At 33.3% G+C, this 16,329-nt stretch overlaps 1 protein-coding gene across 4 annotated transcripts in view; it reads left to right on the plus strand.

Moving 5' to 3' along the window:
* LOC120354748 overlaps positions 1–16,329 on the plus strand; it is a 51,509-nt gene that overhangs the window by 18,120 nt on the left and 17,060 nt on the right. For 3 of the 4 annotated variants that reach the window (XM_039442224.1, XM_039442223.1, XM_039442225.1), the window contains one exon: positions 9,413–9,596. In XM_039442224.1, coding sequence (XP_039298158.1) covers positions 9,413–9,596 — 184 coding nt within the window. Of the gene's footprint in view, positions 1–8,215; positions 8,804–9,412; positions 9,597–16,329 lie in introns of those variants that run through there. The other variant, XM_039442222.1, reaches the window with a different exon arrangement.

The following is a 16,329-nucleotide window of genomic DNA, read 5'->3' on the forward strand; positions in this document are numbered from 1 at the left end:
GAAGACGATATTGTGGTTTAAATCCATATTGGAAACACTCCAAGTAGTCACAACCAAAATAATATAATAAATTTGTAGTTTAAGCATTGAAATAAAATATAAGTTTGATGGACCAAGTATAAAAAAAGTTTTCCTCAGAAAATGAGTTTTCTATAGGAAACAGGTAAATCAATGAACAAATATTATCAAACGTTTTATTAAATTGAATCTCAAGATAAAATTAAACAAAATCTTGACCAATTTATTTATCTACATCTTAGATAGATCAATCTTTTTAAATATGTATAGTCGATTCCTTAAAGTTGAAAAGTCAAGTTAAATTGATTGTCAAGAATTAGTATAATTATTAGGAATAAAATTCTCAGGCTAGTTCTTGATTGGAAGCTGTGAGAATCAACCCGTCTTTTGTCGTTTTTTGTCTTTTCTCTTAAATCAAACTTAAGATAAAAATCATTATTGAACAGTTCCACATCAGTATTGATCAGGATCTTGGTCTCAAGAATATACAGTGTGATTAAAGTCAGTAGTTGATATTCTTCAAAGAGCGGCTTACAGTGATCCAGTCTGTCATCTCCCAGTACTGTTCTTAGGGTCTTGTTTTGTATGACAAGTGTATGACTTGTGCAATGGCTGTTCACAAGAAACCCCCCCCCCCTTTCCAAGTCGGTTGTCCAGGCCCCCCCCCCCACTAGAGTATTTGCTCTGTGGATTAAGCAAATCCGAAGCCCTCCGAGCACTCGTGAATGGCTTTCAAAAGGTTGTTTTGCAGCTTTTGACTGTACACTGGCAAGTTAAGTAGATTGAAACTGAAAATTGAATCGAAAACATTAGCACAATGGAATAGGCGGCTATAGATTTATTCAGCCCCATGCCACAATGAATAATAAAAGAATTTGAGAATAAAAAAGAATTGTACTTTTGAGAAAAAAATTATTATACTACCTATCTATCTACATGACTGCATAATTATGTGAAGCATTCATTTAGAATTGAATGACCAAACACTCGAGGTATGTAACCACCAGGTGCCTGGCCCAAGCAGCAAGGCAATAAGCTAAAACAAGTTTTAAAACCTTTTGATATCAGTTTTAAACAGGTTTTAAACTTATTATATTCCCAACACTTCCGTAATAAAACTAGTTTTAAAATGGTTTTAAAAGTAATTTTACACTGTTTTACAATCACTTGTAGACTTGTGTTAAAACTTGTTTAAAAAAGAGCCACAATCAGTTTTAAAAACAGTTTTAAACAGTTGTACAATTAGTTGTAGATTGGTGTCAAAACTTATTTTAGAAAGAGTCACCATCAGTTTTAAAAAAAGTTGTAGATTGGTGTCAAAACTTATCTTAGAAAGAGTCACCATGAGTTTTTAAAAGTTTTACAATGTTCTACTATCAGTTGTGGACTGATGTTAAAACTTATTTTACTTAAGAGTCATCACCAGTTTGTGCATAAGTTTTACAATCAGTTTTAGACTGATGTTAAAACTTATTCCAAAAGGAGTTGACAGGAAATTTACTTAGGGCTGCATGGTTTATGAGTTCTGGTTTATCTCTTGCTAAAAGCGTTTTTGGCCAATGCAAGAGATAAACCCCAACTCAGCAACCGGCCCTTAGTTTATGAATGTGGTTGTATAGCGAATGCACAAACTAGTCACGCATTACATTGTGTTAAAAAAGTGGAGTGAACAAGATTGTTTTCAATTTCTTTGGCATTATTTTGTTCATTTAATCATTTTTTATTTTATTTTCAATCACCTATTAAATTTGTTTTTCAAATGTGACAATATTGATAATGATGAGCACGCTTCATAAAAAATATTGAAACCCTACCTTATAGAAATAGACACGGCTGGACATCTGTGTAATGAATGCACTTGAATTCACTTGTCAGCTGATTGATTATGAATAATTCCACAGTCTGATTGATCCTATATCTTCAAAGTAGATGATATATATATTTATAAAATTATATAGTGATACCAGAGTATGGAGGAATCCCTTTTCTTTTTATATTATCCTTAAAATGCAAAATTTCAAAAAACTTTCAACATCGACGCGCAGTTGAAAAAGGAATATTCCTGCCAAATCTCATCGAATTCTATCAACGCGTTTGGCCGTAATCGCGTTACATACAGACAGACAAAAGCAAGTCGAGATGTAACATAGACCTCACTATGTTCGATCAACTATACAACAAATATTTTAGAACTTGAGAGTTACATTGGAATAAAATAGGCTATAATTTGGTAATTTAGATAACTCAAAGTTATCTTGAAAGTAATTTCAACTTTTTTCATTAACAGAGTTTGAAAATACAGTGTCATTGTTAAAACAGTAAATATACAGCGTGATAGGTGGTCGACTCACAGAGAAACACAGGTTATAAATTCTTAAAATATTTATTAATGTAATAAACATTGACAGTTCTATAAGCAGTACTTTTAGAATACGAGGCTATAAATCTATCTTCAAATTCCCTGCTAAAAGTAATGAACATGGATTTGGCTATTTTCTTAAAAAAGAAATCTCTTACAATATCTTCAACCCTCAAAGTGTTATAACAAATTTCGAATATTTGAGCCTTAACCTTTCCATAAGCGGATATAAATTTAATATAATAGCTTTATATAGACCTCATTGTGTTAGAAAGATTGATTTTATTTCAGATCTGGAGAACTTGATTCTAGAATTTGATAATAGGTCGAACCTTGTTATAGTGGGAGATACAAACCTAGATCTTTTGAAAAGGAATGAGCATAATATTAATTTATATGAATCTATTCAACGCTAAATTCATTTGGATGTATTAAAGGTATCTCCATTGTTACTCGTGAAGAGCCTAGGTTAAACATAATAACCAAATCATGCATCGACCATATTTTTGTCAGGACTTATTATGATGTTGATGTCGACACCAGCGTTATCAACGTAAAAATTTCAGACCACTACATTATCGCATGTACTCTTCATCTAATAGTTCCACTCTGCAATGATACAGATAACTCTAATAAAATTCGTTCAAATGATGACACTATTCTTAAGAATGAATGGATGACAACCGACTTATATAATCAGTTTAAATATATATATATTATATAATTTTATTTATATAGCCTCCTTGGAGCCTGGATGAGTATGCCAGATAAAATTATCATATTGTAACAAATTTTACATAGGACGGCTTGGCCAATCCTTGAAACAAAGATTTACAGATCACATCCAGGCTTCAGAAACAACAGAATCATTTTTTGCAACCCATTTGGATGAAAATGGGAAGACCTATTTAAATATTAATGCCAATGAACTCATCATAATACATTAAACAAGTGAACGATATGAACTGAATAATACATTAAACAAATGAACGAGATATGAACTTAATACAAAATACATTAAACAAGTGAACGACATAAACTTAATCTATTTTTCCTTCTCCTTCTCTTTCTCTTCTCTCTCTTCTCCCTTCTCTTCTCTTTCTCTTCTCCCTTCTCCTTCTCCTCACAGACTTTGCAATCATCTTTTGCAATCCATTTTTATGAAAATGGGAAGACCTATTTGAATATTGATGCCAGCCTCATCATAATACATAAAACAAGTGAACGATATGAACTTAATACAAAATACATAAAACAAGTGAACGATACGAACTTAATCTAATTTTTCTTCTCTTCCTTCTCCTTCTCTTTCTGTTCTACCTTCTTCTCACAGACTTCGCAATCATCTTTTGCAACCCATTTGGATGAAAATGGGCAAACCTATTTTAATATGGATGGTAACCTCATCATAATTTATAAAACAAGTGAACGATATGAACTTTATACAAAATAAATTAAACAAATGAACGAAATAAACTTAATCTATTTTTCCTTCTCCTTCTCTTTCTGTTCTACCTTCTTCTCACAGACTTCGCAATCATCTTTTGCAACCCATTTTTATGAAAATGGGAAGACCTATTTGAATATTGATGCCAACCTCATCATAATACATTAAACAAATGAACGATACGAACTTAATCTAATTTTTCTTCTCTTCCTTCTCTTTCTCTTCTCCCTTCTCCTTCTCCTCACAGACGTCGAAACTAACGCTGTCTGTTTTCCCGAAGACGCATACAAATTTCCATAAATACCAGTAAGGCATAAATGTCCATTGTCTGTGTAACGATAAAATAGCCATCTTGCATTTGCTGGCGAATGTATTTCGGGTTTGTAGTAATCGGATCCGCATTTGGCAAATAATGACTGTAATTAATAATCAGGAACGTAGACATGTAGAATACCAACACTTCCTTATAGGTGAACAAATTATCCATCAATTTTATGCAAGCATAGACGAACAAGGCGACTTGTAACGTATACTTGAACGGAACCTGCTCTTTAGGGTACGTTCCTACAAAGTAGATGAAGTAGCCCAATAAAATTGAATAGAATAATTTTCTACGGAAGAGTTTTCGAAAAAATTCATCCAAGTTGATTATTTCTTTAATTCAACAAACAAGTAAAGGTCAGACCGCAATGTGTGGGAGATGGATTATAAAGAGAGGGATGGATTATTTAGATATTGGAAAAATAATTAGTTTCTTTCTTAATTAATTTACTTTCAAAATACAATACTGTGCGTTCAGAAATAGAGTGAATAAATTAATAAAAAATAGAAAAAGAGATTTCATCATAATGAACTTTCAAAATACATAGAACGACATCAAACTGAAATGGAAATGCATAAATGGGATTCTGGGGCGAAGGGCAAGAGATGACTCTGACCACTCTATCTTACGTGAGTTTGATGGCTTGTTTTCTAAGGAAAATATCTGTGATGAATTTGCGGAATCATTCAGGAGGAATGTAAACAATATAGTACACAAATGCCCGCATATACTAATGCAAAATATACATACACCTACAAATCAAAGTCTTCATATTAAAAAAGCAAACTCAGATGATGTTTTGAAAATAATCAATAACTTGAATAAAAACAAATCTCCAGGTATTGATAATATAAGAGTTCTCGATGTGCAGACGATAAAAGAAAAAGTAGGCACCTGCTGTAAAATCTTTTAGGTTTAGCGGGACCAATTTTGTAATGCTTTTTACTGAATAAAATGATTGATTGATGAAATGTATTCATCTAAGTTTCATTCTTGTGGAACCTGGACCCTTGAAATGTCATCCTCCTCATCCAGTGTGCTGAAAACCCCAAATAATAATTATTATTAAACGAAAATCCAAATTAAAAGCTGTAATTCACCCCGAAGACTTTTATGCTACTGCAAATATTGACAACAGGGTAAACAGCTAGATGGAAATTCGATGAGCGCTACTATTCAAAAATTATTTGTCAGCCAGGGAATCGAACCCAGTACCTCCTAATTGCCGGTCAGAAATGCTTACCCTTACACCGAAATGACAATCCCTGGATAGCAGCGCTCATTTTATACGAAGCCATAGCGGCCAGCCAGTCTACAGATGGAAATTACTGAGATATTGCAATTATTCAAATGCTAATGAATTAATAATTATTATTAAATGAAAATCCAAATTAAATGCTGTAATTCACCCCGAAGACACTACTGCAAATATTGGCAACAGGGTAAACAGCTAGATGGAATTTGGATGAGCGCTACTATTCAAAAACACTATTCAGCATTTATAACACTATTTATAACACTACTATTCAGCATTTAATTTGGATTTTCGTTCAATAGTTCGTATGAAAAGGGTGGCCTATTTAGTTATTTGACAAATATGGCTACTATAGCAACGCACATTAAATGAGTAAATTGAGAATATGGGGCTCGAATTATTCAATTCAAGTTGTTTTTCTAAATTTCAAATCATCTGGATATGTGACCTAAAGAGCTACTCATAGTTTACTATGTATTAACTAACAGGTTCGCACGCTTCACTATGGGGTCACAAAAATCCCATTATGGTACATGAATTTAATTTTTTTTTAATAGAACATGAAATCCAATTGCTGCTTGCAGGTATGTGAGCACCACCCTCTACAGATATAAAGCCCACTCACTGGTTTTGAAACGTCACGAAGGTAATTGCCAAGGAAGCTGTGAACGTCTTTTCTTTGTCAGCACTTGAGCTATAAAAGCTCTTGAAACTTTCCTCAATAATGTCACGTTTTCACTTTCATCTCTTGGAAAGCGCACCTAAAAAGTACCCTAATTATTATGCCTTGAACACATGATGCATACCGTTTCAAAAACGAAACACAATTGGCGACTGTCAAGACTGTCAGAGATTTAGGGGTTTCCGAGCTCGGGATCTATGAGTTCTGGACTAAGACCAGACAGAGTCCAGGACTAAAATAAGCGCTCGGGTCCAAATCGACTTCCTGAGTCACAGGTTTATCTTCTAAGCTTTGGAGTCTGTTAAGTCCTCGACTACGTTAACGCCCTGACTCAGAAAGCCAATTTTCTGACTCCAGAGTTAAAAGCCGGTTAAAATCTAGAACTTAGCTAAACCTCAAGCTCAGAAACCGGCACTTGACTTTCAATTTGCACTCAGAATCTTATCAGCTGGCTGGAGATTTCAGACTACATTGGTAACGTCTCAAAACCAGTTAGGGGGCTTTCTATGGAGAGGGTGATGATGTGAGTGGGGATTTAAACATTTCAAAACATTTGCGCGAAGTAAAAGTTTGTAAAACTGATTATATTATAAGTTTTGAAATATGTTTAAAAAACTAGTTTTAAAACAAATTATAACATAAGTTTTACAATTTGTCCGAAAATCTGATTTTAAAATGTTTTAAAACTGCTGTTCATATTAGTTTTATAATCTGTTAGTCGGGTCAACTGAAACAAGTTTGAAAACTGTTTTTAAAGTTGTTTTAGAACCATTTTAACACCAAACTTATTGCAAACTGCTTTCAAAAGTGTTCAAAGCAGTTTTAAAACATGTTAAAATGATTTCAATGCTGCTCATAGAATTTTTTAGATTGATGGGATTATTTATTTCTTTATTTACTCTTCCTATTGAAATAAAATGTATTGAGTGCCCAAAAAGGTTTAAGAATGCAATAAAAGCTAAATTGATTGATGCATCTCAGAACAGTGTAGAGGAAAGCTTCAACTGTTGGCACGTGTAGGTATTTTTTGATGGCATATATTTTCAACTACTTTGTATGTTCTGATTTTCTTCTTTTTTTCTCTTATTTTTTTTTAGTATTATACTCAATACTTTTTGACGTGTCATATACTACCAAGCTTTGCTTGATTATGTAGTGTTACATGACAAAAATTAAACTAAACTAAACTATAACATTTTCATTCAAATGCATCGAAACAATGATCTAAAACAATTAATCTACTCACATCACAGTGGTGACTACAGTGTGTTGCAAACCTCGCATATTCTCTTGTGCTTATAATCACTGATTCAAATACATCACTCAATCAGAGTCCATCCCCCACTTTACCAGCATCCAATCCTCACAAACAGATTATTCAACAACGTAACCAAATGAAGCACAACTGGAGTCACGGTTGTATCACAAAATTCAACTTGGTTCCAACAAGATATGGCCTAAAACCAGTGGATTGGGAAATAGGACCGAATGTGGAATATCCATCAAGTGCTCCTCAAGATTGTATCTATTACCCAGTGTTGGGGGAGCTTGAGAATAATAGAACATTATTTGTAGATGATTTCGATAAATGTGTAATACGTAATATAGTGCACGATTTCTATAAAACAGAGAAAGTTGTCCCAACAATTAGGAAGCTTCTCCCTATTGTACAAAATAAAATACATTTTCCCTGGAGAGAAAGCTCTCTACGAAAAGTTTTAAAAAGTATTGGCTTTAAATGGAGAAAATGTAGAAGCAAACGACGAATTTTGATAGAGAAACCTGAAATTGTGAATTGGCGTTACAAATACTTAATTGAGATGAAGGCTTTGCGCGAAACAGGAAGAGAAATTTTCTATCTCGATGAAACATGGATTGACAGCAACGTAACTGTCAAAAAATGCTGGCAATCAGACGAGATATTTGGTGTTCAAGAGAACTATTCGGCAGGAAATAGATTAATCGTCTTACATGCTGGGAGTGCATCGGGATTTTTGAGTGGTGCAAAATTAATTTATAGAGCGGGTATTACAACTTGGGACTATCATGGTCAGATGAATAATGTTAATTTTGAGAAGTGGGTGAAGGAGAAATTCCTCCTTCCGAATCTTCCTCCAAACTCGATAGTTGTTATGGACAATGCTCCATACCATTCTGTTCTGGCTGAAAAAGTTCCTACAAAATACTCAGTGAAAAAAGACATGATCGATTTTTTACAAAAGAAAGGAGTCGAGTGCGATATGACAATGAGAAAAGAACAATTGGTCCCATTGATACAATTGCATAAGCCCAGAGAAAAAACTTTTCGAATTGATAAATATATTTCAAGCTTCAATCATACAGTGATAAGGCTACCTCCATACATGTGCGACTTGAATGCCATTGAGTATGCCTGGGCCAGTGTAAAAAATTATGTAAGGAGTAAAAACTGTGACGGTAATTTGTGTTTGAAGAGACTGATGGAGCTAGCCGAAGAAGCAGTTTCAACACTCACAGGTGCAGATTGGACCAAGTACTGCGAGAAAGTAGTAGAAAATGAAAAAATGTATTGGCAGAATGATGGTATCATATCTGATGTGATAGACAATATCACCATTTCCCTTGGGGACAACGAAGATGAGTCTTCGAGTTCCAGTGATAATGATGAAGAAGATGATTCTGGCTCTGATGACGAAGAAGACTCAGACGATTACGCTCGACCTCTTCCAGAATAGTATAGGGTATGTAATTGTATGAATAATTGATTGTTTTTTATCATAATTTTGTTAATATTTTTATAATTTCAATACATTTTAAAATTTTGATCCAACTCTCCAGCTGCCTATCCATTGGCAATTAAACATTCCAAAAAACCTGAAACAAATCTTACAGTATAATGGTTTTGAAACTTTGTTGATGACATTTTAAACAAAATTGTTCTTTTTTTTTACCAAGTTTAGAAATTTCCAAGTTGTAGACAATGTTTCAAAAAAATTATTCTGAAATAGAATCGCAGCTACTAATAATAATACGTTTTTGTCTACTTGAAGACAGCGAAATGAAGACAGCGTACTTTAAAGTAGTGGGTTACTCTCAAATGTGCTGTCGATAGAGATCATCTAATCGAGCAGCACGTTCGCAAATACAATAATTGCATTCTCTGTGATGACTACTAGTAATCGCATTCCACCCAGGGGTCCGGAGCTGGCGCGCGAACAGTAACTGATTTCGTTAGGGCTGCTCTCAAATGAAGAAAAAATCTTATTTTTATAACAGGGTACGTGAATTTTTTTCTATCCATTCATTAATTTCCTGCTGATACAAATTGAGTTTGTTTCTTCATGTTGCAGATGTAAATACAAAAACAGGTTTTCATCAGAGACATACCTACAGGCTTGTCTGGCTGGATGGTTTTTACTGCCACACCTGGGTGGGACGCTCGGCCTGCGTCCAGTTTTCAGCGCCCCCCCCCCCACAGGTGATGAACAAGGACCCGTCCAGACATGCTTTAGCTTGGAAGGGCACATAAACACAGTAAGTCTTTCATTGGTTTATTATCCCACTATAATACTATCTATAAAATCACTTCACTTTTCACTAAGGGCTATTTTTTTCAATATTAATAAAAATCTGGTGTGGTACACTCACACAACTTTCCTTGCTCATTGAACTGTGAGCCCCATTCTTAAATGAGAATAATTCATACCTACCATCTCGTATGGTTGGACGGTTCATACCGCCACACCTGGGTGGGGCGCTCGGCCTGCACCCCGTTTTCACCGCCCCCACTAGGTGAGGAAGGACCCATCACACCCCGCATGACTTTGGAGAGCAAATAAACACAGTAAGTCTTTCATTGGTTTGTTATCCCACTATAATACTATCTATAAAATCACTTCACTTTTCACTAAGGGCTAATTTTTTCAATATTGATAAAAATCTGGTGTGATACACTCACACAACTTTCCTTGCTCATTGAACTGTGAGCCCCATTCTTAAATGAGAATAATTCAGGGGAATAACATAGTGACGATTGGCGGCAACATATTTGAAACTACGATCAGACTCTACTTGTTCATTTCATTTTTCCATTATTTTTTATTCTATAAATGTGGATAACTTTGGAATGGTTTGAGATATCGATGTGCAGTTTCCGCCACTCATTTTATCCTCAAATTCTGTACCTAAATGTTGTATTACAAGTCCACCTTCCCATTAAAAAAAAGTTCGGATTTAAAATTCTGAAGTGACAGAAAAGTGTTTCTTTTCCAACTGAAAATTGATACTGTATCATTTATGGTGATACTGTATCATGTGTGATGATACTGTATTCAAGGTGATACCAAAGAGAAGAGTTAGCATACCCTCCTCACACACTGGTATATTTTCTCTATGATATCACCTTCAATGGTACAGTATCACCACAAAATGATACACTATCACCACAAAATGATACAGTATCACCACAATATGATACAGTATCATCTACACAGACAAGTTCAAGGCGAGGAGTTCTATTCCTCTGGATTATTGTGATGTTTACATTTCAATTTTTATTTTTGTAAAAATTTGGAGAAGACAGTTTTGAGCTATGCCTGTTGTCTACTCCCATTGATATTATATATTATAATTATTATGATTTGTGATTTTAATGAAATAAATAAATCAGCTAGAAATTTGGAACATGAAAGTCCTAGTACACCATGGGATATCTTCTTATGCTATCTTTCCTCTATGGTATCATTTTAAATGGGACAGTATCACCAAAAAATGGTACAGTATCACCACAATATGATACAGTATCATCTGAACTTGTTAAACAACGTCACAATTTGATACCTAAATTTCAATCTTTGAATGAATTCTACAAACCATGGGATATCTTCGTATGAAATCTAAAATAAAATATTCGAGTTACAAACCCTAAGTCTCCTTATGAGGGGTTAAAATTCAGTTGTACGTCAAAAGGTAGAGTATTTGACCAATAACTTATCCTGAGAGTTACAGCATTATATCTACAACAGTCTCCAACTTATTGAAGGGTTCCCATACACTTGATTCACTTTGTATAAGTAATTACATGATTAGGTAAATTATAGAATCCAAATTGATAGATGAAAACTTCAACTCTAAACAAAAAACATTGGCTGTATTCTTAGATTCTTAGAGTTGACCTTGAGAGGTTGTGAATGAAAGTCCTACATAATTTCGCTCCTGGGTTTTGGAAGATTTTGTGTTATAAATAGTCACGGATAAGTACAAATTTTGTGTTTATTTCATTATTAATTGTTTCTTGATCACGTTTTATCATTTTGTTTTAGATTTTAATTCTTAATTCTATTTTAATAAGCCAAACACCGTTTAGAGGTTAGTTTGAGGTTAGGTTTTCGAGATTTAAAAATAAACATAGATAGTTTACTTGACTAAAATTATAACCAAATTAAAATCCTATCATTTATAAATCAATTATTATTATTGCAAGTAATATAATTTCTTAGATAGGAAGATGAGCTCAAGTAGAACACCGAAGGTTAATAATAGAAATGTAAACATAGCGGGAGTACTTACGCGTTCCCAAAACCAAAATTCAAAAACGCAAAAACCAAAAACCCCAGTTCTTCAAACTACTTTAGCCGAAAAAGTTGCTCAACTACAAAGTAGCCACACTAATTTAAAAAACCAATTAGAAGTAACTCTAAAAACGTCTGAGGAAGAAAGGTTAGGGATGGTAGAAGAAATTAAATCTTTGGAACTGATTATAAAATTACAAGATGAAGACCATAAAAAAGAAATACTAAATCTAAAAAATCAATGTAGTCTAATGTCGGAGGAAATAAAGAAACTAAAATCTAAATTTGATAATACTAAATGTATGATAGAACCTCCGTCCAAATGCAAAAAATAGAATCTAACCTAAATGATGGGAAATGCTCTGAAAATGGTCGAAATAAAACGTACAGTGAGGTTTTGAAGACAGCAACCAAAAATATAGCTGAGGGAAATAAAGATAGGAAAGGGAGAGTTCTGCTACTGACGTCCAGTCATGGACGTGATTGCAGTGATCTCCTTGATAAAAGATTAAAAAATAAATTTGATGTCCAATGTTTTTTCAAGCCAAGTGCATCAATTAATGCAGTTGTAGAGTCAGCTAGGGAACAAACTAAAGACTTTGATGAAAATGACTATCTAATTGTACTGGGTGGCTCAAATAATATAAATGAACCTAACTTGAATCATCTTCCTCAAGTAACAGAAAAAATCAAGGAAATTGTGCCACTCAGCAAAAAAACAAACTTAATAATAAGTACTATTCCTAATAGGTTTGATAGGCCAGAATTAAATGAAGCAATCAATTCGACAAACAAATCAATCCATAATACAATCAACAGCCTAAAAAATAAGAATTCTAAACAACTGGGGATTTGTTTTCTAAATGAAAGGCTGAAAAGACATAACTTCACTAATCATGGGTTGCATCTAAATCGATCTGGCAAAGTAATCTTTTGTAATAGATTGGCAGAGCTGATTGAAAGCCGTTTGCAATCCTCTGGTTTAAAAACAGTCAAAAAAACAAATAACGATTTTTTAGTAAATTGGCTCAAAACAGGGAAAGGGAAATAGCTACAAATGCTAGAGATAGAGTAGCACAAGATGGTAAGGTTTTTAGTATTTATCATCAAAATATTCAGTATCTTCGCAACAAAATTGACAGATTAGAAGTATTTCTTAAACAGGAGGATCCTGACATTGTTATTTTCACAGAGCATGGCTTAAAAATAAAGGAAATAAATCAAGTTAGGATTCCAGGCTATTCACTGAGATCAGAATTTTGTAGAATAGCTCATAGAAGTGGTGGTGTATGTATATTCACTAGCAATGCTAAACATACCCAAACTTATGAACTGGATTTTGTTAAGAGATTTTCTGTTGAGATGGATTTAGAGGTGACGGGACTAAGGTTAAAAATTGATGATCGATTTGAGGTAGCAGTGTTAGGTATCTATAGGTCACCAAATGGAGACTGGCAAAAATTTTGTGAGCTGCTCCATACACTTTTGGAAATTACAACCGCTCGTTTCACAAATGTTATAGTAGTAGGAGATTTCAATACCGATTTTGCCAGGCAGGATAAAATGACAGAGGATATTAGAGATATTATTAATATGAATAATTTAGAAATTAAGGTCCACGAATATACAAGAGTAACTCGAACTTCACAGACAATTATTGATAATATCCTCACAAATATAGAAGGTTGTAATGTCAGGTTAGGTAGCTCAGATCTATCAGATCATAACTATCAAATTTTAGATGTTAAGTTGCAGGGCCAGAATCCAAGCAGAAAAAAAACTTTTGTGAAAGAAATTCAGCAATATGAGCTAGGAAATATAAATTGTTTGAAGCAGGAACTGCTTCAAGAAAATTGGAGTAGTGTTTATAACAGTTGTAACCTAAATTACAAATATAAGCAATTCATTGATACTCTAAGATTTCACATTAGTGTATGCTGTCCGATAAAAAAAGTCAAAGTAAAAAGTAAATTAAACAAAGTAGATGAATGGATAACTGAAGATATTCTTACTCAAAGAAATATTGTTAGGGAAGCTTATGAGGAATTTAAATTAGTGAGGGATGTTCCGAGTGAAGTCAAATACAAATGTCTAAAGAAAAACTATGCAAAAGAAGTGAGGAAAGCTAAGTGTAAGAAAACAGCTGAAATATTAACAACTAGTACCAATTTTAACTCTGCTGTTTGGGAGGTAATTAATAGAAATAGGAGAGCAGCTCAAAAAGATACAGTTACTAATGTCCCTAGGATAATCGATGAACATGGAAATTATATGGATGATAGTATAGACATTTGTAACTTTTTCAATAAATATTATCAACAGGTTGCATATAATCTCCAAAAGTCACTGAACACTAATACTTATAATACAACTACATTAAATGCTGAGCCAATTGAAAAGGTATTTAAATTTCATCCATTATCAAGAGATGAGTTGTCAAGAATAATAAAAAATTTGAATAACAAAAAAACAGTAGGATTGGATGGGGTCTCAAGCAAAATTTTAAAAGAATGTGAAAATGAATTACTGGACCCTTTATTGCATCTCCTTAATACTTCACTAGAGCAGGGTATTTTCCCTGATGATCTGAAACAAGGAAAAATTTTGCCAATTTTCAAGAGCGGTGATTCTGAAAGAGTTGAAAATTATAGACCCATTAGTATTCTAAATGTAATAAGTAAAATTTTTGAAAGAGTAGTTTTAAATAGGTTATTGATGCACCTGGAAGAAATTAATTTCATATGTGATGAACAGCATGGGTTCCAGAAAGGGAAATCTACTAAGACTGCAATAGTATCCCTTGTTGAAAGACTAATAGATATAATAGATTCAGGTGAGAAGGCAGCCGCAATATTTCTTGATTTATCCAAAGCTTTTGATTGTGTGAACCATAGAATATTATTGGAAATACTAAAAACTGTAGGTGTGAATGGTATAGAACTAAAATGGTTTGAATCATATCTCATAGGTAGAAACCAGTGTGTTGAGCTTACCAAGGTGGATGGGAATGAAATAGTAAAAATTAAATCTCAAAAACTGGAGGTCCAGGCTGGAGTACCTCAAGGCTCAATTCTGGGTCCCTTACTGTTTCTGTTGTATGTGAACCAATTACCAAAAGAGTTAAAAGATCATAGAGCTCTGTTGTTTGCTGATGACACATCGCTTATCTTTAACAATTATTTATTAGATAGTCTAGAAATAAATGCTTTTACTGGAGTACAGTCAATTGTCCAATTCTTGAAGCAAAGGCAATTAACAATAAATAGTAAGAAATGTCAATTCCTACAATTCAAAAGTAAACATAATTCAGTAGAGGATAGAGAAATAAATGTGTTTGTAGAGGAAAATGAATTAGACCAAGAAGAGAAAGTAGCATTCTTGGGAATTTTATTGGACAGGAAATTAACATGGCATCCTTACATTGAGAGGATATGTAATAAGATATCATCTGGGGTATTTGTCCTGCGGCAGCTTGCTAGGCTGAATGATAAAAAACTACTGTTAACTGCTTACCATGGACTTATACTATCTCATATTAGGTATGCTATTTTAGTATGGGGTAATTCATCTCAACAAAATATGGACAGAGTGTTTAAGATTCAAAAGAAGGCACTCAGATGTATAGAGAAAGTGAATAGGTTAGACTCTTGTAGGCCTTTATTTAAAAAGCTTGGTCTATTAACTGTGCCATCTTTGTATGTATATGAAGTTGTAATGCATGTGAAAACGAGTGGTGTGATCCAGAATTCAGATGTTCATGAGTATAATACGCGAAACAGAGCAGATTATCATATAATGGGTCACAATAGTAGGTTATTTGAACAAAAACCAGATTATATTGGTAGGAAATTTTATAACAAGCTACCTCAAATCTTGAAAAGTAATGATGATTTGAAGATTTTCAAAAAACAAATGAAAAAATATTCAGTTGATAAAGCTTTTTATAGTGTACAAGAATTCCTTTCAAACCTAAACTAGGTTGAACTACTTAGTGTTAGAATTATTATGTAATAACATGACTTGACTTATACTCCATGACTGGAGTCTTTAGGACGTAATCTTGAAGAAAAAAAAAAAAAAAAGATCTAGCAAAAGCGTTTGATACCGTCCCTCATAGCATTTTATTGAAGAAAATGAGATGAGATGCATTAATAATAATGATGATGATAATAATAATAATAAAAAATGTCTTTATTAATGACAAACAATTACTAAATAATTACAAGAAAAACAGATTAAAAAATAATAATCAGATAAGTTTTCAAGTCTTTCATTGTTTTTCAAGGTTTTCGGTTCAAAATTCTTCATTTTCATTCTTAACTAGCAATAGGTAACCTGTGCTCCGCATGGGTGCACCTTGAACAACTGAAAGCTTGACATAATGAAATTTCGGAGATTTGTCAATAGACCCATAATCTATAAGCATCCTTGATTAATTAAGAATCTATATTATGCAAAATTTCAAGTTAATCGGTCCAGTAGTTTGGACGTGATGATGCGTCAAACATAATATTACTCTATCCCATACATGTATAAACCAGTATTTCCTTTATTATAGTAGGGCTATAGATTTAAGTTTTTTGAATAATTGTTTTCAACTATGTGGAATTTTTTTTATGGTATAATTATATTTTTTTATTGAAGAGTTGTTTGCTTTTTGAAGTAGTAGCTCAACTTTGATTTGGACTGTAGTATAA

The sequence above is a fragment of the Nilaparvata lugens genome, chromosome X (assembly GCF_014356525.2).
Source record: "Nilaparvata lugens isolate BPH chromosome X, ASM1435652v1, whole genome shotgun sequence".
NCBI lineage: Eukaryota > Metazoa > Arthropoda > Insecta > Hemiptera > Delphacidae > Nilaparvata > Nilaparvata lugens.